Raw genomic sequence first — 24,578 nt, 5'->3', positions numbered from 1 at the left:
GGCGCGCGAGGCGGGGCTCGGCTTTGATGGGCATTCCCGCTGCCCAATGAGAACGCGACATCCAGGAAGCGGCAGCCAATGGGATGCCGCGGTGGGCGCGCGCCGGCCCCGCCCCCGTATAAAAGGCGGGGTGGGCGGGAGATTCTCCTCGCGCTCACAAGATGGCGGAGGCGGCGAATTGTATCATGGAGGTGAGAGCGGCGGCGGGGCGAAAATGGGGCGAAAAAAGGGGAATTTGGGCAAAAGCGGCGCTGCTCTGAGGGGAAAAGGGGCGAGAAAAGGCGGGAAAGGAGGGCTGGAGGGGGAGGGGAGAGCGCTGAGGGGGTGGGGGGGGCAGAGCTGAGGGGCCGTGAGGGGCTGAGGGAGCCTGAGGGGAGCTGAGGGGCTCGGGGAGGTTTTAGCGGGATTTGGTGAGGGGGTTTGTGAGATTTGGGGCGGTTTTAGTGAGGTTTGGGGGGTTTTGGTGAGGTTTGGGGGTTTGGTGGTTGGGGGTTTTGGTGAGGTTTGGGGGTTCTGAGGGGATTTTAGTGGGGCTTTAGTGAGGTCTTAGCGGGATTTAGTGAGGGCTTTTGTGAAATTTGGGGCGATTTTAGTGAGTTTTGAGGCGTTTTAGTGAGGTTTGGGGGTTTTAGTGAGGTTTTAGGGGGAATTTAGTGAGGTTTGGGGTGCTGTGAGGGGTTTTTAGTGGCGTTTTAATGAGATTTTTGGGGTTAGTGAGGTTTTAGGGGGATTTAGTGTGAGGTTTTCTGAGATTTGGGGTGATTTTAGTGAGTTTTGGGGATTTTTATTGAGGTTTGGGGGGTTCTGAGGGGTTTTTAATGAGATTTTGGGGTTCTTAGTGAGGTTTTAAAGAGATTTTGGGATTCTTAGTGGGGTTTTAATGAGTTTTGGGGGGATTTTTGTGAGGTTTTAGGAGAATTTAGCGAGGTTTTGGGGAGTTCTGAGGGGATTTTAGTGGGTTTTAAATGAGATTTTGGGGTTCATAGTGAGGTTTTAATGAGGTTTTGGGGTCCTTAGTGGGGTTTTAATGAGATTTGGGGGGATTTTTGTGAGATTTGGGGGGATTTTAGTGAGGTTTGGGGGATTTTTGGTGAGCTTCGGGGGGCTCTGAGGGGATTTTAATGAGCTTTTGGGGGTTTTTAGTGAGATTTTGAGGGATTTTCGTGCGATTTGGGGGGTTTCAGTGAGGTTTGGAGGGTTTTTTGTGAGGTTTTTTGGGGTTTTAAAGGAGTTTAGGGAGGCCGGAGGGTCTTTAATGGGATTTGAGGAGAAAATCCTGAGGGTTTGGGTTTTGGGGGGGTTTTGAGGTGTTTTTGGGGGGTTTTGAGGCTTTTTTGGGGGTTTTGAGGCTTTTTTTGGAGTCTGAGGGGGTTCGAAATTGAATATTTGGGGTCCGAAAGGGAATTTTTTGGGGTCTGAGGAGACTTTTTGGGAGATTTTGGGGCTTTTTTGGGGTCTGAGGAGACTTTTTTAGGGTCTGGAGATACTTTTTTTGGGGTCTGGGGGCTTTTTTTGGGGTCTGAGGAGACTTTTTGGGGGTTTGGGGGCTTTTTTGGGGGTCTGGGGATCTTGTGAGGAGATTTTTTTGGGACTTTTATGGGGTCTGGAGGATCCAAAATTGAATTTTTTGGGGTCTGAGGTGGATTTTGGGGCTTTTTTTGGGGTCTGGGGGATCCGAAATTGAATTTTTTGGGATCTTAGAGGGAATTTTTGGGGATTTTGGGGCTTTTTTTGGAGTCTGGGCGATCCGAAATTGAATTTTTTGGGGTCTGAGGTGGATTTTTTGGGGATTTTGGGGTTTTTTGGGGGATTTCGGGGCTTTTTTTGGGGTCTGGGGGATCCGAAATTGAATTTTTTGGGATCCTAAAGGGAATTTTGGGGGATTTTGGGGCTTTTTTTGGGTCCCACGTGGCTCCAAATCCACAGGGAGTATCCGGATTCTCCCCCCAAAATCCCCCAAATTCACAAGATATCGCGATAGGGGGCGTGGCCTGTCGCGATAGTGAGGATATCGTGACATGAGGGAGCTGCTGGCTTCCCAAAATCGGGGGATTGACCCCAAATTTGGGGGTTGAGAGCCCCGAAAGTCCTTGGAGAGACCTGAAATTGGGGTCCTGAGAGCCCAAAATCCCAAAATTTGGGTTCTAAACCCCAAAATTTGGGGTCCTGAGACCCCAAAATCCTCCAAATTTGGGTTCTAAATCCCAAAATTGGGGTCCTGAGAGCCCAAAATCCCAAAAATTTGAGTTCTAAACCCCAAAATTTGGGGTCCTGAGAGCCCAAAATCCCAAAATTTGGGTTCTAAATCCCAAAATTTGGGTCCTGAGACCCCAAAATCCTAAAAGTTTGGGTTCTAAATCCCAAAATTTGGGTCCTGAGAGCCCAAAATCCTCAAAATTTGAGTTCTAAACCCTAAATTTGAGGTCCTGAGAGCCCAAAATCCTCAAAATTTGGGTTCTAAACCCCAAAATTTGGGTCCTGAGAGCCCAAAATCCCAAAAATTTGGGTTTTAAACCCCAAAATTGGAGTCCTGAGAGCCCAAAATCCCAAAATTTGGGTTCTAAACGCCAAAATTTGGGGTCCTGAGAGCCCAAAATCCTCAAAATTTGAGTTCTAAACCCTAAATTTGGGGTCCTGAAACTCTAAATTTGGGGTGCTGAGCATCCTAAATCCCAAATTTGGGTCCTGAGAGCCCAAAATCCTCAAAATTTGGGTTCTAAACCCCAAAATTTGGGATCCTGAGACCCAATTTTGGGTCTTCATCCCCATTTTTTGGGTCTCCCACCCCCAATTTTAGGGTTTTTCTCCCCAAATTTAGGGTTTTTCTCCCCAATTTTGGGGTCTCCATCCCAAATTTTGGGGTTTTTCTCCCCAGTTTTGGGGTTCCCAGCCCATTTTTCGTGTCCCTCACCCCAATTTTAGGGATTTTCTCCCCAATTTCAGGATCTTTCACCCCCAATTTAGGGATTTTCTCCTCAATTTTCGGGTCTTTCACCCCAATTTTGGGGGTTTTCTCCCCAAATTTAGGGGTTTTCTCCCCCATTTTAAGGTTTTCATCCCAAATTTTGGGGTTTCTCACCCCAATTTTAGGGTTTTTCACCCCAATTTTAGGGTTTTTCTCCCCAGTTATAGGATTTTCACCCAAATTTAGGGTTTTTCTCACCAGTTTTAGGGTTTTTCTCCCCAATTTTCGAGTCTTTCATCCCCAATTTTAGGATTTTCACCCCAAATCTAGGGGTTTTCTACCCAATTTTGTGGTTTTTCTCCCCAATTTTGGGGTTTTCTCCCCATTTTTTGGTTTTTCACCCCAATTTCAGGGTCCCTCACCCCAGTTTTAGGGTTTTCATCCCCAGTTTTAGGGGGTTTTCCCCCAATTTTAGGGTCTTTCACCCCAAATTTGGGGTTTTCATGCCAATTTTAGGGTTTCTCACCCCAAATTTTAGGATTTTCATCCCAAGTTTTAGGATTTTCTCCCCAATTTTGGGGTTTTTCCCCCAATTTTAGGGTTTTTCTCCCCAGTTTTGGGGTCTTTCATCCCAAATTTTGGGTTTTCTTCCCCAATTTTAGGATCTTTCACCCCAGTTTTAGGGTTTTCACCCCAAATTTTAGGATTTTCACCCCAAATTTTGGGGTTTTCTCCCCAATTTTGGGGTTTTCTCCCCAGTTTTGGGTTTTTTCACCCCAAATTTTGGGGGTTTTCCCAATTTTTGGGGTTTTTCTCCCCAATTTTAGGATCTTTCACCCCAGTTTTAGGGTTTCCATCCCAAATTTTAGGATTTTCACCCCAAATTTTGGGTTTCTCCCCAATTTTTTGGGTTTTTCTACCCAGTTTTAGGGTCTTTCATCCCAATTTAGGGTTTTCATTCCAAAATTTTAGGTTTTTTCTCCCCAAATTTAGGGGTTTTTACCCCAAATTTAGGGTTTTCATCCCAAATTTGGGGTTTACTCACTCCAGTTTTAGGGTCTTTCATCCCAATTTTAGGGTTTTCACCCCAATTTTGGGTTTTTTCTCCCAAATTTTAGGGTTTTCACCCCCAGTTTTATGGTCTTTCACCCCAATTTTGGGATTTCCATCCCAAATTTTAGGGTTTTCACCCCAAATTTTCGGGTTTTCACCCCTAATTTTAGGATTTTCACCCCAATTTTAGGATTTCCATCCCCAGTTTTAGGGTTTCTCAAATTTTAGGGTTTTTTTCCCCAATTTTAGGATCTTTCACCCCAGTTTTAGGGTTTCCATCCCAATTTTAGGGTTTTCATCCAAATTTTGGGGTTTTCACCCCAAATTTTGGGGTTTTTTTCCCCAATTTTAGGGTTTTTCTCCCCAATTTTAGGATCTTTCACCCCAGTTTTAGGGTTTTCATCCCAATTTTAGGGTTTTCATCCCAAATCTTGGGTTTTTCCCCAATTTTAGGGTTTTCATCCCAATTTTAGGGTTTTTCTCCCCAGTTTTAGGGTCTTTCATCCCAAATTTGGGGGTTTTCACCCCAATTTTAGGATCTTTCCCTCCAATTTTAGGGTTTTTACCCCAAATTTTAGGGTTTCTCACCCCAAATTTTGGGGTTTTCTCCCTAATTTTAGGGTTTGCATCCCAATTTTAGGGCTTTTCACCCCAATCTTAGGGTTTCTCAGCCCAAATTTTGGGGGTTTTCACCCCAATTTTAGAAATTTTCACCCCAAATTCTGGAGTTTTTTCCCCAATTTTAGGGTTTTCATCCCAATTTTAGGGTCTTTCATCCCACTTTAGGATTTTCACCCCAAATTTTAGGATTTTCACCCCAAATTTTCGGGTTTTTCCCAATTTTTGGGGGTTTTCTCCCCAATTTTAGGATCTTTCACCCCAGTTTTAGGGTTTTCATCCCAAATTTTAGGATTTTCACCCCAAATTTTGGGGTTTTTCCCCCAATTTAGAGTTTTTCTCCCCAAATTTTAGCATTTTTCACCCCAAATTTTAGGGATTTTCTCCCAAATTTTGGGGTTTTTTTCCCCAATTTCAGGGTCCTTCATCCCAATTTAGGATTTCCATCCCAAATTTTCGGTTTTTCACCCCAAATTTTCGGTTTTTTCCCCAATTTCTGGGGTGACATCTCTGCAGTTTTAAGGTTTTCATCCCAATTTTAGGGTTTTCACCCCAAATTTTGGGGTTTTCTCCCCATTTTTTTGAGTCACTCACCCCAATTTAGGATTTCCTCCCCAAATTTTCGGTTTTTCACCCCAAATTTTGGGTTTTTCCCCAATTTCTGGGATGACATCTCTGCAGTTTTAAGGTTTTCATCCTAAATTTAGGGTTTTTTCTCCCCAAATTTTAGGATCTTTCACCCCAGTTTTAGGGTTTTCATCCCAAATTTTAGGATTTTCACCCCAAATTTTGGGGTTTTTCCCCCAATTTAGAGTTTTTCTCCCCAAATTTTAGCATTTTTCACCCCAAATTTTAGGGATTTTCTCCCAAATTTTGGGGTTTTTTTCCCCAATTTCAGGGTCCTTCATCCCAATTTAGGATTTCCATCCCAAATTTTCGGTTTTTCACCCCAAATTTTCGGTTTTTTCCCCAATTTCTGGGGTGACATCTCTGCAGTTTTAAGGTTTTCATCCCAATTTTAGGGTTTTCACCCCAAATTTTGGGGTTTTCTCCCCATTTTTTTGAGTCACTCACCCCAATTTAGGATTTCCTCCCCAAATTTTCGGTTTTTCACCCCAAATTTTGGGTTTTTCCCCAATTTCTGGGATGACATCTCTGCAGTTTTAAGGTTTTCATCCTAAATTTAGGGTTTTTTCTCCCCAAATTTTAGGATCTTTCACCCAAATTTAGGGTTTTCATCCCAAATTTTAGGATTTTCACCCCAAATTTTGGGGTTTTTTTCCTCAATTTAGGGTTTTTCTCCCCAATTTTAGCATTTTTCACCCCAAATTTAGGGTTTTCACTCCAATTTTAGCATTTTTCACCCCAAATTTTAGGGTTTTTCTCCCAAATTTTAGGGTTTTCACCCCAAATTTTAGGGTTTTTCTCCCAAATTTTAGGTTTTTCACCCCAAATTTTCGGGTTTTCCCCCCAAATTTTGGGATTTTCCCTATTTTTGGGGTGACATCTCTGCCTTCCTCTTTCCCCAGAGTTTCTTAGCCTCTCTGGCTAACGGGATGAACCTTCAGCCGCCTCGGGAAGATGTAAATATCCTCAAAAAAACCCCAAAATCCTCCCCAAAAATCAAAAAAATCCCAAAAAACCCCAAATCCAGGGAAAAACCTGAAATTTCTGTAAAAAAAAGTGAAATTTCTGGGAAAAAACATGGAATTTCTGGGAAAAAATATGGAATTTCTGGGAAAAAATGTGGAATTTCTGGGAAAAAATGGGAAATTTCTGTGAAAAAACATGAATTTTCTGTGAAAAAATACTAAATTTCCACTGAAAAATATGAAATTGCTACTAAAAAATATGAAATATCCTCCAAAAAACCCCAAAATCCTCCCCAAAAATCAAAAAAAAATCCCAAAAAACCCCAAATCCAGGAAAAAACCCGAAATTTCTGTGAAAAAAAGTGAAATTTCTGTGAAAAAATATGAAATTTTTGGGAAAAAACATGAAATTTCTGGGAAAAAATGTGAATTTTCTGTGAAAAAATACTAAATTTCCACTAAAAAATATGAAATTGCTACTAAAAAATATGAAATATTCTCCAAAAAACCCCAAAATCCTCCCCAAAAATCAAAAAAATCCCAAAAAAACCCCAAATCCAGGGAAAAACCCGAAATTTCTGTGAAAAAATGGGAAATTTCTGTGAAAAAACATGAAATTTCTGTGAAAAAATGTGAAATTTCTGTGAAAAAATGTGAATTTTCTGTGAAAAAATGTGAATTTTCTGTGAAAAAATACTAAATTTCCACTAAAAAATATGAAATTGCTACTAAAAAATATGAAATATTCTCCAAAAAACCCCAAAATCCTCCCCAAAAATAAAAAAAAAATCCCAAAAAAATCCCAAATCCAGGAAAAAACCCGAAATTTCTGTGAAAAAATACAAAATTTCCACCAAAAAATACAAAATTTCCACCAAAAACCATTAAATTTTCACCAAAAAACATGGAATTTCCACAAAAAAATATGAAATATCCTCCAAAAAAACCCCAAAATCCTCCCCAAAAATCAAAAAAATCCCAAAAAATCCCAAATCCAGGGAAAAAACACGAAATCCCAGCGAAAAAATGGGAAATTTCTGTGAAAAAACACTAAATTTTCACCAAAAAATGTGAAATTTTCACCAAAAAATATGAAATTTTCACCAAAAAATATGAAATTTTCACAAGAAAATGTGAAATATCCTCCAAAAAAAACCCCAAATCCTCCCCAAATCCCCAAAATATCCCAAAAAACCCCCAAAAATCCCAAATCCAGGAAAAAACCACAAAATTCCTGCGAAAAAATGGGAAATTTCTGTGAAAAAACCACTAAATTTCCACAAAAACCGTGAGATTTTCACCAAAAAATACAAAATTTTCACGAAAAAATATGAAATATCCTCCAAAAAAAACCCCAAATCCCAAAAAAATCCCCAAAATCCCAAATCCAGGAAAAAACCCCAAAATCGCCTCGAAAAAATGGGAAATTTCTGTGAAAAAATGTGAAATTTCTGTGAAAAAACACTAAATTTTCACCAAAAAATAGGAAATTTTCACCAAAAAATATGAAATTTTCACAAGAAAATATGAAATATCCTCCAAAAAACCCCCAAATCCTCCCCAAATCCCCAAAATATCCCAAAAAAAACCCCAAAAATCCCAAATCCAGGAAAAACCCACAAAATTCCTGCGAAAAAATGGGAAATTTCTGTGAAAAAACACTAAATTTTCACCAAAAAAAGAGAAATTTTCACAAGAAAATATGAAATATCCTCCAAAAAAAACCCCAAATCCCCAAAATATCCCAAAAAAACCCCAAAAATCCCAAATCCAGGAAAAAACCACAAAATTCCTGCAAAAAAAGGGGAAATTTCTGTGAAAAAACACTAAATTTTCACCAAAAAACGTGAAATTTTCACCAAAAAATACAAAATTTTCATGAAAAAATATGAAATATCCTCCAAAAAAAACCTCAAAATCCAAAAAAAATCCCAAAAAAATCCCAAAAAAATCCCAAAAATCCCAAATCCAGGAAAAAACCCCAAAATCGCCTCGAAAAAATGGGAAATTGTCACGAAAAAATATGAAATTTTCAGGAAAAAATATGAAATATCCTCCAAAAAAAACCCCAAATACATCCTGAAAATCAAAAAAAACCCCAAATTCCCCCAAAAATCACATTTAAAACCCCAAATCCCCAAAAAACCCCCAAAATCCCATAAAAATCCAATCAAAAAAACCCCAAATTCCCCTAAAAATCCCAAATAAAACCCCAAATCCCCCCAAAAAACCCCAAAATCCCATAAAAATCCCATAAAAACCCCCAAAATCCCCAAAAAAAACAAAAAAAATGGGAATTTTCGAGATCTCCAGGAATTTTTGGGTTTTCCCAGATTTTGGTGATTTTTTTCCCCATTTTTTAGCCCCAAAAACCCCAAAATTCCCCCAAAAATCCTATTAAATCTCTAATGGAGTTCCTTATATGGGAATTTTATAGGATTTTTAGGGGATTTTTGGGAATTTTATGGGATTTTTGGGGATTTTTAGGGAATTTTATGGGATTTTAAGAGGATTTTTTGGGGGATTTTTAGGGATTTTGGGGAATTTTAGGGAATTTTTTTGGGGATTTTGGGAATTTTGTGGGATTTTTGGGGTTTTTGAGGAATTTTATGGGATTTTTAGAGGATTATTTTAGGGAATTTTAGGGGATTTTGAGGGATTTTAGGGAATTTTAGGGGATTTTTAGGGGATTTTGGGAATTTTTGGGATTTTTGGGGTTTTTGAGGAATTTTATGAGATTTTAAGAGGATTTTGGGGGATTTTAGGGATTTTGGGGAATTTTATAGGATTTTTAGGGAATTTTTGGGAATTTTATGGGATTTTTGGGGATTTTTAGGGAATTTAATGGGATTTTTAGAGGATTTTAATGAATTTTATGGGATTTTTTGGGGGATTTTTAGGGATTTTGGGGAATTTTATGGGATTTTTTTAGGGGATTTTTGGGAATTTTGTGGGATTTTTTGGGGTTTTTTGAGGAATTTTATGAGATTTTAAGAGGATTTTTGGGGGGATTTTTAGGGATTTTTGGGAATTTTAGGGGATTTTTTGGGGTTTTTAGGGAATTTTATGAGATTTTTGGGGAATTTTATGAGATTTTTAGAGGATTTTTATAAATTTTATGGGATTTTTTGTGGGATTTTTAGGGATTTTTGGGGAATTTTATGGGATTTTTTTAGGGGATTTTTGGGGATTTTGTGGGATTTTTTGGGTTTTTTTGAGGAATTTTATGGGATTTTAAGAGGATTATTTTGGGGAATTTTAGGGGATTTTGAAGGGATTTTGGGGAATTTTAGGGGATTTTTTGGGGTTTTTTGAGGGATTTTATGGGATTTTTAGAGGATTTTTATGAATTTTATGGGATTTTTTGGGGATTTTTAGCGATTTTTGGGAATTTTATGGGATTTTTTTAGGGGATTTTTGGGAATTTTGTGGGATTTTTGGAGGAATTTTATAGGATTTTAGGGGATTTTTTTGGGGATTTTTGAGGAATTTTATAGGATTTTTAGGAGATTTTTTTGGGACTTTTATGGGATTTTTGGGGGATTTTTGCTTTTTTTAGTGGGATTTTCGCTGGAATTTGGGAATTTTTTCTGGGAATTTGGGAATTTTGGGATTTTTTTTGGGAATTCCCAGATTTATAGGATCACTGGGGTGCCAGGGGTACTAAAAAACCCTTTAAAAATGGGATTTTAATGGGATTTTTGGTGTTTTTAATGGGATTTTCGCCAGAATTTCGCCATTTTTAATGGGATTTCGATGGGATTTTTTTCTGGGATTTTGGGAATTTTGGGATTTTTTTGGGAATTCTCAGATTTACAGGCTCTGGGGGTGCCAGGGGTGCCAAAAATGGGAATATTTGTGGGATTTTTGGTGGTTTTAATGCGATTTTTGCCAGAATTTCGCCATTTTTCATGGGATTTCAATGGGATTTTCGCTGGAATTTTGGGATTTTTTCTGGGAATTCAGGAATTTTTGGGAATTGTCAGGAAATTTGGGATTGCCAGGCTCTGTGGGGTGCCAAAAATGGGATCATTTATGGGATTTTCACAGGAATTTGGGTGTTTTTAATGCGATTTTAATGGGAATTTCACCATTTTTAATGGGATTTTGATGGGAATTTTGTCATTTTTAGTGCAATTTTCATGGGATTTTCGCTGGAATTTCGGGATTTTTTCTGGGAATTTTTGGGAATTCAGGAAATGTGGGATTGACAGGCTGTGGGGGGTGCCAGGGGTGCCAAAAATGGGATCATTTATGGGATTTTCACAGGAATTTGGGTGTTTTTAATGCGATTTTAATGGGATTTTCGCCATTTTTAATGGGATTTTGATGGGATTTTCGCTGGAATTTTGGGATTTTTTCTGGGAATTTTTGGGAATTCAGGAAATTTGGGATTGACAGGCTGTGGGGGGTGCCAGGGGTGCCCCCAATCCCCTCTCTGCCCCCCGCAGGTTTCTCTCCCCCCAGCTGAAGCTTCAGCCAAACCCTCGGCGGAGGACATGACCTCCAAGGATTACTACTTTGATTCCTACGCTCATTTCGGCATCCACGAGGTAAAAAATAACAAATTTCACCCCAACATTTAGTTTGGGAGGGTTTGGGGGATTTTTAGGAATTTTTTAGGATTTTTTTTTGGCATTTTTTGGGTGATTTTTGGGATTTTTAAGGTATTTTTAAGGCATTTTTATGGTATTTTTAAGGGATTTTTCAGGGTTTTTTTAGTAGTTTTTTAAAGGATTTTAAAGGAGTTTTTTAAGGGATTTTTAAGGTTTTTTAGTAGTTTTTTAAAGGAGTCTTTAATGGGATTTTAGGGTTTTTTTGGGATTTTTAGGTTATTTTCAGGGTGAGTTTTTCATCACCTCCAAGGATTATTATTTCGATTCCTACACTCACTTTGGCATCCATGAGGTAAAAAATAACAAATTTCACCCCAACATTTAGTTTGGGAGGGTTTGGGGGATTTTTAGGAATTTTTTAGGATTTTTTTGGGCATTTTTTGGGTGATTTTTAGGATTTTTAAGGTATTTTTAAGGCATTTTTAAGGTATTTTTAAGTGATTTTTCAGGTTTTTTTTAGTAGTTTTTTAAAGGATTTTTAAGGGTTTTTTTAAGGGATTTTTTAGTTTTTTTTTACGGTTTTTTTAGGGTGTTTTAAAGGATTTTTCAGGGATTTTTAGGTTATTTTCAGGGTGGGTTTTTCATCACCTCCAAGGATTATTATTTCGACTCCTACGCTCATTTTGGCATCCATGAGGTAAAAAATACACCAAAAAATCCTAAAATGTGGCTTGGGAGGGTTTGGGGGATTTTTAGGAATTTTTTAGGATTTTTTTGGGTATTTTTTGGGTGATTTTTGGGATTTTTAAGGCATTTTTAAGGGATTTTTAAGGCATTTTTAAGGTATTTTTAAGTGATTTTTCAAGTTTTTTTTAGCAATTTTTTAGGGATTTTAAAGTGTTTTTTAGTAGTTTTTTAAAGGAGTTTTTAATGGGATTTTTAGGGGTTTTTTGGGGATTTTTAAGGTTATTTTCAGGGTGAGTTTTTCATCACCTCCAAGGATTATTATTTCGATTCCTTCGCTCATTTCTGCATCCATGAGGTAAAAAATACACCAAAATTTATTGCCTGATGGTCTTGGGGATATTTGGGATTTTTTTAGGATTTTTTTGGGCATTTTTTGGGTGATTTTTGGGATTTTTAAGGCATTTTTAGGTGGTTTTTTTAGCAATTTTTAAGGTATTTTTATGTGTTTTTTAGTAATTTTCAGTGGTTTTTAAAGGGATTTTTAAGTCTTTTTTGTAGTTTTTTTAAGAGATTTTAAAGAAGTTTTTTAAAGGGATTTTAAATTGGATTTTAGGGGTTTTTTTGGGATTTTTAGGTTATTTTCAGGGTGAGTTTTCATCACCTCCAAGGATTATTATTTCGATTCCTAAGCTCACTTTGGCATCCATGAGGTGAGAAATCCCCAAAAAAATCCTAAAATTTGGCTTGGGAGGGTTTGGGGGATTTTTAGGAATTTTTTTGGATTGTTTTAGGATTTTTTTAGTGGTTTTTTGGGTGATTTTTGGGATTTTTAAGGCATTTTTAAGGTATTTTTAAGGAGCTTTTAGTCATTTTTTAAAGGATTTTTAAGGGATTTTAAAGAGATTTTAAAGGCATTTTTAATCGGGTTTTTAAGGGATTTTTTAGGATTTTTTTAGGGTTTTTTTGGGTGATTTTGGGGATTTTTAAGTGGATTTTTAAGTGGATTTTTAAGGGATTTTGAAGTGTTTTTTATGGGATTTTTAAGTGGTTTTTTGTAGTTTTTTAAAGGAGTTTTAAGAGGATTTTAGGGGGTTTTTTGGGATTTTTAAGGTTATTTTTCAGGGTGAGTTTTTCATCACCTCCAAGGATTATTATTTCGATTCCTAAGCTCACTTTGGCATCCACGAGGTAAAAAATAACAAAATTTACCCCAAAATTTAGATTCTTAGGGTCTTCAGGATGTTAAGGAATTTTTTAGGATTTTTTTAGGATTTTTTTTATATTTTTCGGGTGATTTTTGGGGTTTTTAAGGCATTTTTGAGTCAATTTTTTGAGTCGAAATAATCAGATTTTGCTCCAATTTCACAATTTTTAATGGGATTTTTGTGGGATTTTTATGGAATTTTCGTGGGATTTGGGAATTTACAAATCCCTGATGGATTTTCGAGTCATTTTTACCCCATTTTGGGTGAAATTCAGCAGATTTGGGTGAAATTCCAGCAGATTTTGAGTCGAAATAATCAGATTTTGCTCCAATTTCACCATTTTTTGTGGGATTTTCGTAGGATTTTCACAGAATTTTTTTTTAATTTAAAAATTCCCAAATCCCACTGCTAATTAGGGTTAATTAAATGCTAATTTTTAATGATTTTTCTCCTCCCAGGAGATGCTGAAGGACGAGGTAGAATTGGAGATTTTAGGGACAATTTTGAGTAGAAATCATCGGATTTTGCTCAAATTTCACTCATTTTTAATGGGATTTTTATGGAATTTTCATGGGATTTGGGAATTTCCAAATCCCAGCTGAATTTCTGATGGATTTTTAACCCATTTTGGGTGAAATTCAGCAGATTTTGTGTCGAAATAATCAGATTTTAAGTAAAAAAACTCCAATTTTGCTCAAATTTCAGCCAATTTTCATGGGATTTTCGCAGGATTTTCACAGAATTTGCTAATTCCCAAATCCCACTGCTAATTAGGGTTAATTAAATGCTAATTTTATGCTAATTTCACCCCTGCAGGAGATGCTGAAGGACGAGGTGGAATTGGGGAAGATTTTAGAGACGATTTTGAGTCGAAATAATTGGATTTTGCTCCAATTTCACCATTTTTAATGGGATTTTTGTGGGATTTTCATGGAATTCTTGCAGGATTTGGGATTTTACAAATACCAGATGGATTTTTGAGGCATTTTTATCTCCATTTTGGGTGAAATTCAGCAGATTTTGAGTCAAAATCAGTGGATTTTTAAGTCAAAATAATCAGATTTTGCTCAAATTTCAGCCAATTTTCATGGGATTTTTGCAGGATTTTCACAGAAATTTCACAGAATTTGCCAATTCCCAAATCCCCCTGCTAATTAGGGTTAATTAAACACTAATTTTTAATGATTTTTCCCCCCCAGGAGATGCTGAAGGACGAGGTTCGCACTCTGACCTACCGGAACTCAATGTTCCACAATCGTCACTTATTTAAGGACAAAGTCGTTCTGGACGTTGGCAGTGGCACTGGGATCCTCTGCATGTTCGCTGCCAAGGCTGGGGCTCGCCGAGTCATCGGGGTATTTCAAATATTTGGGGTGAATTTGGGGGATTTTGGGAAAAATTTGGGGAAATTTGGGACAAATTTGAGTGATTTTGGGAGAATTTTTGGGGATTTTTTGAGAAATTCCGGTGATTTTTGGAGACATTTTGGGGATTTTGTAGATCCTGGAGGGACTTTGGAAAAGTTTGGGGAGGTTTGATGGGATTTTGGAAAAATTTGGGAAAATTTTGGGGGATTTTGGGAAAAATTTAGGGAGATTGGGTAAAAATTGGGTGGATTTTTGGGGAAATTTGGGGATTTTTGGGGGTTTAGGGCTGTGGCTGTTGGCAGTGGCACTGGGATCCTCTGCATGTTCGCTGCCAAGGCTGGAGCTCGGCGAGTCATCGGGGGATTTGGAGATTTTGGGGAAATTTTAGGGAGTTTTGGGAAAAATTTGGGGGATTTTCAGGCAAATTTGAGTGATTTTTGGGCATTTTTTGGGGATTTTTTGAGAAATTCCGGTGATTTTTGGAGAAATTTAGGGGATTTTGTAGATCCTGGAGGGACTTTGGAAAAGTTTGGGGAGGTTTGATGGGATTTTGGAAAAATTTGGGAAAATTTTGGGGGATTTTGGGAGAAATTTAGGAAAGTTCGGTAAAAATTTGGGGGATTTTAGGGCATTTTTGGGGGTTTTTTGGAAGAAAAATGGGAATTTTTGGAGAAATTTGGGGGATTTGGGAAGTCCTGGAGGGATTTTGGGAAGTCCTGGAGAGATTTAGGAAAGATTTTGGAAAAATTTGGGAAAATTTTGGTGGATTTTGGGAAGATTTCATAAAGATTTGGTGGATTTTTGGGGAAATTTTGGGGATTTTTGGGGGTTTAGGGCTGTGGCTGTTGGCAGTGGCACTGGGATCCTCTGCATGTTCTCTGCCAAGGCTGGAGCTCAGCGAGTCATCGGGGAATTTGGGGATTTTGGGGTGAATTTGGGGGATTTTGGGAAAAATCTGTGGAAATTTGGGGCAAATTTGAGTGATTTTGGGGGATTTTTGGGGGATTTTTGGAAGAAAAATGGGAATTTTTGGAGAAAGTTTGGGGATGTTGTAGGTCCTAGAAGGACTTAGGGAGGTCCTGGAGCGATTTAGGAAAGATTTTGGAAAAATTTGGGAAAATTTAGGAGATTTCGAGAAAAATTTATGGAAAATCTGGGAAAATTCGGTAAAAATTTGGGGAAATTTTGGGGATTTTTGGGGGTTTAGGGCTGTGGCTGTTGGCAGTGGCACTGGGATCCTCTGCATGTTCGCTGCCAAGGCTGGGGCTCGCCGAGTCATCGGGGTATTTGGGGGAAATTCTGGGAATTTTGGGATATTTGGGAAAAATCTGGGAAAATTTGGGGCAAATTTGAGTGATTTTTGGGCATTTTTGGGGGATTTTCTGAAGAAAAACAGGAATTTTCGGAGAAATTTGGGGGATTTGGGAAGTCCTGGAGCGATTTAGGAAAGATTTTGGAAAAATTTGGGAAAATTTTGGTGGATTTTGGGAAGATTTCATAAAGATTTGGTGGATTTTTGGGGAAATTTGGGGAATTTTGGGGGTTTAGGGCTGTGGCTGTTGGCAGTGGCACTGGGATCCTCTGCATGTTCGCTGCCAAGGCTGGGGTTCGGCGAGTCATCGGGGGATTTCAGATATTTGGAGTGAATTTGGGGGATTTTGGGAAAAATCTGGGAAAATTTGGGGCAAATTTGAGTGATTTTGGGGGATTTTTGGGGGATTTTTTGAGAAATTCCGATGATTTTTGTGAAAATCTGGGGGATTTTGCCACAGTTTTGGAAGATTTTGGGGGATTTGAGGGGTCTTGGGGAGATTTAGGGGAAATTTGGGAAAAATTTGGGGGATTTTAGGAAAAATTTGGGGGATTTTCGGGCAAATTGGAGGGATTTTGGGGGGAAATTTGGGGGATTTTTTGAAAAATTCTGGGGATTTTTGGAGCAATTCAAGGGAGTTTGGAGGTCCTGGAAGGATTTTGGAAAAATCTGGGAAAATATTGGGAAAATTTTGGGAAAATTTGGATGGTTTTGGGAAAAATTTAGGAAAGTTCGGTAAAAATTTGGGGAAATTTGGGGGTTTTTGGGGGTTTAGGGCTGTGGCTGTTGGCAGTGGCACTGGGATCCTCTGCATGTTCGCTGCCAAGGCTGGGGCTCGCCGAGTCATCGGGGGATTTGGAGATTTTGGGGAAATTTTCGGGAGTTTTGGGAAAAATTTGGGGGATTTTCGGGCAAATTTGAGGGATTTTTGGGCATTTTTTGAGAAATTCCGGTAATTTTTGGAGAAATTTGGGGGATTTTGTAGGTCTTGGAGGGACTTTGAGATGTTCTGGAGGGATTTTGGGAAAATTTTGGGGGATTTTGGGAAAATTTAAGAAAAATTCTTAAAGATTTGAGGAATTTTGGGGGGGATTTTGGTGGATTTTGGGGTTCCCAGAGTGGATTTTGGGGGATTTTAGGTGATTTTGGGGTTTCCTGGATGCATTTTGGGATGATTTTGGGGTGATTTTGGGTGATTTTAGGGGATTTTGGCTGGATTTTGGAGGATTTTCAGATGATTTTGGAGGATTTTGGGGTGACTTGGGGGATTTTGGGGTAATTTTGGGGTTTCTTGAGTTAATTTTGGAGGATTCTGGGGTTCCCAGTGTGGATTTTGAGGTGATTTTGGGGTGATTTGTGTGATTTTTGGGGGATTTTGGGGTTCCCAGGGTGGATTTTGGGGAGATTTGTGTGGATTTTGGTGGATTTTAGGGGATTTTGCGTGATTTTGGGGTGCTTTGGAGGATTCTGGGTGATTCTAGGGGATTTTGGGGAATTTTGGGTGGATTTTTGGATGGTTTGGGGGGATTTGGGGTGATTTTGGGGTGATTTTCAGGAATTTTGGGTGTTTTGGGGTGATTTGTGTGGATTTTGGGTTCCCAGGGTGTATTTTGTGGTCATTTTATGGGATTTTGGGGTTTCCTGGATGGATTTTGGGATGATTTTGGGTGATTTTAGGGGATTTTGGGTGGATTTTGGGGTTCTCAGGGTGGATTTTGGGGGATTTTGGTGGATTTTGGGGAGATTTTATGGGATTTTAGGGGATTTTGTTGGATTTTAGGGGATTTTGGGGTGATTTTGGGTGGATTTTGGGGTTCTCAGGGTGGATTTTGGGGGATTTAGGATCCCAAATTCTCTCCCCAGATCGAGTGCTCGAGCATCTCTGACTACGCTGTGAAAATCGTCAAAGCCAACAAACTGGACCATGGTGAGCCCCAAAAACACCAAAAATCACCCCAAAAATTACCCCAAAGTCACCCTAAAATTACCCCAAAATCATCCCAAAAATGAACCCAAAATTCCCATTAAATCACCCAAAAAATGAACTCAAAATCACCCTAAAATTGACTCCAAAATCACCTAAAATCGCCCCAAAAACACCAAAAATCACCCCGAAAATCCCCCCAAAATTACCCTAAAATTACCCCAAAAATGAACCTAAAATCACCCAAAAGATGAACTCAAAATCACCCCAAAGATGACCCCAAAATTCCCCCAAAATCGCCCAAAAAATGAACCCAAAATTCCCACAAAATCACCTAAAATCACCCCAAAATCATCCCAAAAATGACCCCAAAATCACCCTAAAATGGACCCTCAAATCACCCCAGAAATGACCCCAAAATCACCCAAAATTCCCACAAATTCACCCAAAAATGAACCCAAAATTCCCATTAAATCACCCAGAAAATGAACTCAAAATCACCCTGAAATTGTCCCCAAAATTACCTAAAATGGCCCCAAAAATGAGCCCAAATTACCCCAAAAGTGACCCCAAAACTACCACAAAATCACCCAAAAATGAACCCAAAATTCCCACAAAATCATCCCAAAAATCAACCCAAAATCACCCTAAAATTGACTCCAAAATCACCTAAAATCGCCCCAAAAATGAGCCCAAATTACCCCAAAATCATCCAGGAAATGAACCCAAAATTCCCATAAAATCACCCCAAAAATGAACTGAAAATCACCCAAAAATTGACCCTAAAATCACCCAAAAATGACCACAAAATTACCCCTAAATCACCCCAAAAATGACCCCAAAATTTCCATTAAATCACCCAAAAAATGAACTGAAAATCACCCTAAAATTGACCCCAAAATCACTTAAAATCACCCCAAAAATGAGCCCAAATTACCCCAAAAGTGACGCCAAAATCACCCAAAAATTACCCCAAAATCACCCCAAAAATGAACCCAAAATCACCCTAAAAATCACCCAAAAATGAGTCCAAAATTCCCACAAAATCACCCCAAAAATGACCCCAAAATTCCCATTAAATCACCCAAAAAATGAACTCAAAATCACCCTAAAATGGACCCTAAAATCACCCAAAAATGAGCCCAAATTACCCCAAAATCATCCCAAAAAATGAACCCAAAATTCCCATTAAGTCACCCAAAAATGAACCCAAAATCACCCTAAAATTGACCCCAAAATCACCTAAAATCACCCTAAAAATGAACCCAAAATCACCCCAAAAACAACCCAAAATTTCCCCCAAAAAATGAACCCAAAAACTCCTAAAATCACCCCAAAATCATCCCAGAAATGAACCTAAAACTCCCACAAAATCATCCCAAAAAATGAACCTGAAATTCACACAAAATCACCCCAAAATCATCCCAAAAATGAACCCAAAATCACCCCAAAATTGACTCCAAAATCACCTAAAATCACCCAAAAAATGACCACAAAATTCCCCAAAATCACCCAAAAAGACTCCAAAATTCCCACAAAAATGACCCTAAAATTCGCACAAAATGACCCCAAAATCACCCTAAAATTGACCTCAAAATGACCCCAAAATCCCCCCAAAAATGACCCCAAAATGACCCCAAAATTCCCACCAAAAAATCCCCCAAAAAAATCGAAAAAAAATTGAAAAAAATCCAAAAAAACTTTCAAAAGAATCCCCAAAAAATAAAGAAAAATCCCCCCAGAAATGGAAAAAAATCCAAAAAAATTAGAAAAACCTTCAAAAAAACATCCCAAAAAATGGAAAAAAATACAAAAAACAGTGGAAAGAAATCTAAAAAAACCTTGAAAAAAAATTTTAATAATCTAAATAAATTCCCAAAAGATGGGAAGAAATTTTTTTCAAAAGCTAAAAAATCCTTTAAATATCCCCCAAAAATGGAAAAAACCCCAAAATTGGAAAAAAATCCTTGAGATTTTCTAAAAATTTCAAAAAATCCCAAAAATTGAAAATGCCCCAAAATTCAAAAAATCTCAAAAATAAAAAATTCCCAGAAATAAAAAAAACCTCAAAAGTATCTGAAAAAACCTTCAAAAGAAAAATACCTCAAAAATGGAAAAAATTTGGTAAAAAAATCCCTAACAACCTTGACAAAATCCCCCAAAAAATGGAAAAAAATCCCCAAAAAATGGAAAAAAAAGCCCTAAAAAATAAAAAATACCCCCAAAAAATGGAAAATCCCGCCAAAAATTGAAAAAAATCCTAAAAAATAAAAAAAATCCTACAAAAAATCACCAAAAAAATTCCCAAAAAAATCCCCCCAAAACTGAAAAAAAAAAATCAAAAAAATTCCATAAAATCCCAAAAAAAATCCAAATAAATCCCAAAAAATCACAAAAAAATCCCCAAAAAAATCCCAAAAATCCCCCAAAAAACCCCAAAAAAATCCCAAATTTTCCTGCCTCTCCCAATTTCCCATTTTTCCCGTTTTTCCAGTGGTTTCCATCATCAAGGGGAAGGTGGAGGAAGTTGAGCTGCCGGTGGAGAAAGTCGACATCATCATCAGCGAGTGGATGGGATATTGTCTGTTCTATGAGTCCATGCTGAACACTGTCATTTATGCACGAGATAAATGGCTGGTGAGACCCCAAAATCACAGGAATTCACCCCAAAAATACCAGGAATTCATCCCAAAAATCCCTGGAAAAATCCCACAAAATCTCAGGAGTGAAATCCCTCCAGAAGTCCCAAAGCGCTGCTTCAAAAATGGCATTTTTGGCCCAAAAAAGTGACTCAAAATCCACCCAGAAAACCTCAAAAACCTTGGGAATTCACCCCAAAAATTCCAGGAATTTTCCCAGAAAATCTCAGGAGCCAAAACCCCAAAATTCCCAAAAATCTCCCCAAAAAAAACACCCTGAAATGATCCCAAAAATCCCCAAAAATCAAAAAAAATTCCCAAAAATCCCCCACCCCTCCCCCAATTCCCAGCACCTCCCAAAAATTCCCAAAAAATAAAAAAAAAACCCCAAAAGATCCCCAGAAAATATTTTTAAAATCCCCAAAAAATCCAAAAAAAATCCAAAAAAATTCCCCAAAAAATCCCAAAAAATTCCCAAAAAAATCCAAAAAAAATCCCCAAAAATCCCCCACCCTCCCCACCCCTCCCCCACTTCCCAGCACCTCCCAAAAAATTCCCAAAATTTCCTTTTGCAGACCCCGGATGGGTTGATTTTCCCCGACAGAGCGACTCTGTACGTCACTGCCATCGAGGACAGGCAGTACAAGGACTACAAAATCCACTGTGAGGACCCCAAAATTTGGGGAAAATTTGGGAAAAATTTGGGAAAAATTTGGGGGAAAGGGGTGGGAGGGGTGAGTACAGGGTTTTGGGAATTTGGGGATTTTGTTTGGGGATTTATTGGGGATTTTAGGATTTTGGGGGAATTTTGGGGGGATTTTTTAGGAATTTTGTTTTAGGATTTTTTGGGGATTTTTTGGGGTAGGATTTTGGGGATTTTTTGGGAATTTTGGGAGATTTTGGGGATTTTTAAAAATTTTGGCATTTTGGGTGATTTTAGGATTTTGGGGATTTTTTGAGGAGTTTTGGGAATTTTTTGGATTTTTTGGGGTATTTTTGGAGAATTTTTTTGGATTTTTGGGAATTTTTGGGATTTTTTGGGGATTTTTTTGGGATTTTTGGGGTTTTTTTGGGGATTTTTTGGGAATTTTTGGGATTTTGAGACTTTGGGGATTTTTAGGAGGAGTTTGGGAGGAAAATGAGGTTTTGGGATCTCAAAATTTGGGGATTTTTTGAGTGGGAATTGGGGGTTTGGGAATTTTGGGGATTTTTGGATTTGGGATTTTGGGATTTTTGGGGATTTTTGGGGATTTTTGGGGGATTTTTTTGGAAATTTTTTGGGATTTTTTGGGGAATTTTTGAGGATTTTTGGGGAAATTTTGGGGAATTTTTTGGGGATTTTTTGTGATTTTTTGGGGATTTTTTTTTTATTTTTGGGGGATTTTTTGGGATTTTTTGGGGGATTTTTTGGGATTTTTGGGGAATTTTTGGGAATTTTTGGGATTTTTTTGGGATTTTTTGGGGATTTTTGGGGAATTTTTGGGATTTTTTTGGGAATTTTTGGGGATTTTGGGATTTTAGGGATTTTTGGGAATTTTGGGGATTTTTAGGAGGAGTTTTGGAGGGAAAAATGAGGTTTTGGGATCTCAAAATTTGGGGGAAATGTGGGGAAAAGGGGTGGGAGGGGTGAGGGAATTTTGGGGGATTTTTTGGGGATTTTTGGGGATTTTTTAAAAAATTTTTTGGGAATTTTTGGGGATTTTTTTGGAATTTTTTGGGGAATTTTAGGGAATTTTTGGAGATTTTTTTTGTGATTTTTGGGAAATTTTGGGAATTATTTTTGGGGATTTTTTGGGGAATTTTAGGGAATTTTTTTGATATTTTTTGGAGATTTTTGGGAACTTTAGGAGGAGTTTTGGGGGGAAAAATAGGATTTTGGGGAAATGAGGTTTTATGATCTCAAAATTTGGGAATATTTTGGGAAATTGGGGATTTTTTGGGAATTTTTGGGATTTTTGTTTTGGGATTTTTTTTTATTATTTTTGGGGGATTTTGGGAATTTTTTAGGGATTTTTGAGACTTTTTGGGGATTTTTAGGAGGAGTTTTGGAGGGAAAAATGAGGTTTTGGGATCTCAAAATTTGGGGGAAATGTGGGGAAAAGGGTGGGAGGGTGAATTTTGGGGATTTTTGGGGGATTTTGGGGGGATTTTTGGGATTTTTAGGACTTTTGGGGATTTTTGGGGGGATTTTGGAGGAGTTTTGGGAATTTTTGGGGATTTTTAGGGGATTTTTTGGGATATTTTTTTTTTTATTTTTGGGGGATTTTTGGGATTTTGGGGATTTTTGGGGATTTTGGGGATTTTGGGAATTTTGGGAATTTTTTTTTTTGGGGAATTTTGGGGGGATTTTTTGGTATTGGTTTTGGGGGGTTTGGATTTTTAAGGATTTTAGGAGGAGTTTTAGGGGGAATAATGAGGTTTGGGATCTCAAAATTTGGGAATATTTGGGGGAAATTTGGGGAAAAGGGGTGGGAGGGGTGGAGGAATTTTGGGGGATTTTTTGGGAATTTTTTGGGAGATTTTTAGGATTTTTTGGGGATTTTTTTGGATTTTTAGGATTTTTTGGGAATTTTAAAAAATTTTTTGGGATTTTGGGTGATTTTAGGATTTTTGGGGATTTTTTAGGGGTTTTGGGAATTTTTGAAGTTTAGGGGTTTTGGGATTTTTAGGGGGGGATTTTTTGGGGGATTTTTTGGGAATTTCTCGGGAATTTTTCGGATGGGATTTGGGGTCAACCCCCAATTTTTTTCGGTGAAAATTCCCAAATTTTTTTTTGGATTTTCCCCCTAAAATTCCTGATTTTTTGGGGATTTTTTCCTGCAGGGTGGGAGAACGTTTACGGATTCGACATGTCGTGCATCAAAGACGTGGCGATCAAAGAGCCTCTGGTGGACGTGGTGGATCCCAAACAGCTCGTCACCAACGCCTGCCTCATCAAGGTTTGGGGGGAAATTCCCGAAATTTGGGGAAAAACAAAAAAAATTTGGGAAAAAACGGTGAAAAAATGAGGAAAATCGGTGAAAAAATGGGGAAAATAGAGCGAAAAATGGGGAAAATATGGCAAAAAATGACCAAAAAATGGATTATTTGGGTGGTTTTTGGTCACCAACGCCTGCCTCATCAAGGTTTGGGGGAAAATCCCAGGATTTTGGGAAAAAACAAAAAAAATTTGGGAAAAATCGGTGAAAAAATGAGGAAAATCGGTGAAAAAATGGGGAAAATATGGGAAAAAATGGGGAAAAAATGGATTTTTTGGGGCATTTTTGGTGGTTTTTGGGTGTTTTTTGGTGACCAACGCCTGCCTCATCAAGGTTTGGGGGGAAATTCCCAAAATTTGGGGAAAAACACAAAAAATTTGGGAAAAATCGGTGAAAAAATGAGGAAAATCAGTGGAAAAATGAGGAAAATAGAGCAAAAAATGGTGAAAATATGGGAAAAATGGTGAAAAAATGGATTATTTGGGTGGTTTTTGGTCACCAACACCTGCCTGATCAAGGTTTGGGGGAAAACTCCGGGATTTTGGGAAAAAACAAAAAAAATTTGGGAAAAAACGGTGAAAAAATGAGGAAAATCGGTGAAAAAATGGGGAAAATATGGGAAAAAATGGGGAAAAAATGGATTTTTTGGGGCATTTTTGGTGGTTTTTGGGTGTTTTTTGGTGACCAACGCCTGCCTCATCAAGGTTTGGGGGGAAGTTCCCAAAATTTGGGAAAAACACAAAAAATTTGGGAAAAAACAAAAAAATTTCGGGAAAAATCGGCGAAAAAATGAGGAAAATCGGTGAAAAAATGGGGAAAAAACAGTGAAAAAATGGGGGAAAAATGGATTTTTTGGGTGGTTTTTGGTGATCAATGTTTGCCTGATGAAGGTTTGGGGGGAAATCCCGAAATTTGGGGAAAAACACAAAAAATTTGGGAAAAATCAGTGAAAAAATGGGGAAAATCAGTGAAAAAATGAGGAAAATCAGTGAAAAAATGAGGAAAATCGGTGAAAAAATGGGGGAAATTTGGGAAAAAATGGATTTTTTGGGTGGTTTTTGGTCACCAACAGCTGCCTGATCAAGGTTTGGGGGGAAATTACCAAAATTTGGGGAAAACCAAAAAAAATCTGGGAAAAAACGGTAAAAAAAAAGAGGAAAAACGGTGAAAAAAATGAGAAAAAATCCCCATTTTTTTCCCCATTTTTCGCTCTATTTTCACCATTTCTTCACCGATTTTCACCATTTTTCCCCCAATTTTCCCCATTTTTTGTGCTTTTTCTCCCATTTTTCTTCCCCAGGAATTCAACATCTCCACAGTCAAGGTGGAGGAATTGATTTTGGGTTGAATTTAGAATATTTTAGGTCATTTTAGGGTCATTTTTCCCCATTTTTTGCTCTATTTTCTCCATTTCTTCACCAATTTTCACCATTTTTTCACCAATTTTTTCACCATTTTTCACCCTTTTTAACCATTTCTCCCATTTTTTCCCCATTTTCTGTCCCCAGGAGGTTGACATCTCCACAGTCAAGGTGGAGGAATTAATATTGGGTTGAATTTAGAGTATTTTTAGGTCATTTTAGGGTCATTTTTCCCCATTTTTTGCTCTATTTTCTCCATTTCTTCGCCAATTTTCCTCATTTTTTCACCAATTTTCACCATTTTTTCACCCATTTTCACCATTTTTTCTGCTTTTTCCCCATTTTCTCTCCCCAGGAGGTTGACATCTACACAGTCAAGGT

General features: G+C 37.9%; 1 protein-coding gene across 7 annotated transcripts in view; it reads left to right on the top strand.

The window, feature by feature from the left end:
* Positions 1 to 45: 45 nt before the first annotated feature.
* Positions 46 to 24,578, top strand: part of PRMT1 (protein arginine methyltransferase 1) — a 32,446-nt gene continuing 7,913 nt past the window's right edge. For 2 of the 7 annotated variants that reach the window (XM_085045600.1, XM_085045602.1), the window contains exons 1-8: positions 147 to 191; positions 6,106 to 6,159; positions 10,587 to 10,721; positions 13,816 to 13,971; positions 17,159 to 17,222; positions 19,714 to 19,856; positions 20,434 to 20,521; positions 22,682 to 22,797. In XM_085045600.1, the coding sequence (XP_084901726.1) occupies positions 162 to 191; positions 6,106 to 6,159; positions 10,587 to 10,721; positions 13,816 to 13,971; positions 17,159 to 17,222; positions 19,714 to 19,856; positions 20,434 to 20,521; positions 22,682 to 22,797 (786 nt within the window). In that variant the 5' untranslated portion in view covers positions 147 to 161. Of the gene's footprint in view, positions 192 to 6,105; positions 6,160 to 10,586; positions 10,722 to 12,547; positions 12,600 to 13,815; positions 13,972 to 17,158; positions 17,223 to 19,713; positions 19,857 to 20,433; positions 20,522 to 22,681; positions 22,798 to 24,344; positions 24,369 to 24,578 lie in introns of those variants that run through there. The other 5 variants (XM_085045601.1, XM_085045604.1, XM_085045606.1 and 2 more) reach the window with 5 other exon arrangements.

Source organism: Lichenostomus cassidix, unplaced genomic scaffold (genome assembly GCF_008360975.1).
Source record: "Lichenostomus cassidix isolate B80296 unplaced genomic scaffold, HeHo_3.0 HiC_scaffold_38, whole genome shotgun sequence".
Lineage (NCBI taxonomy): Eukaryota > Metazoa > Chordata > Aves > Passeriformes > Meliphagidae > Lichenostomus > Lichenostomus cassidix.
Note: the sequence above shows the minus strand (reverse complement) of the source record. Positions and strands in the feature narration are given on the sequence as shown.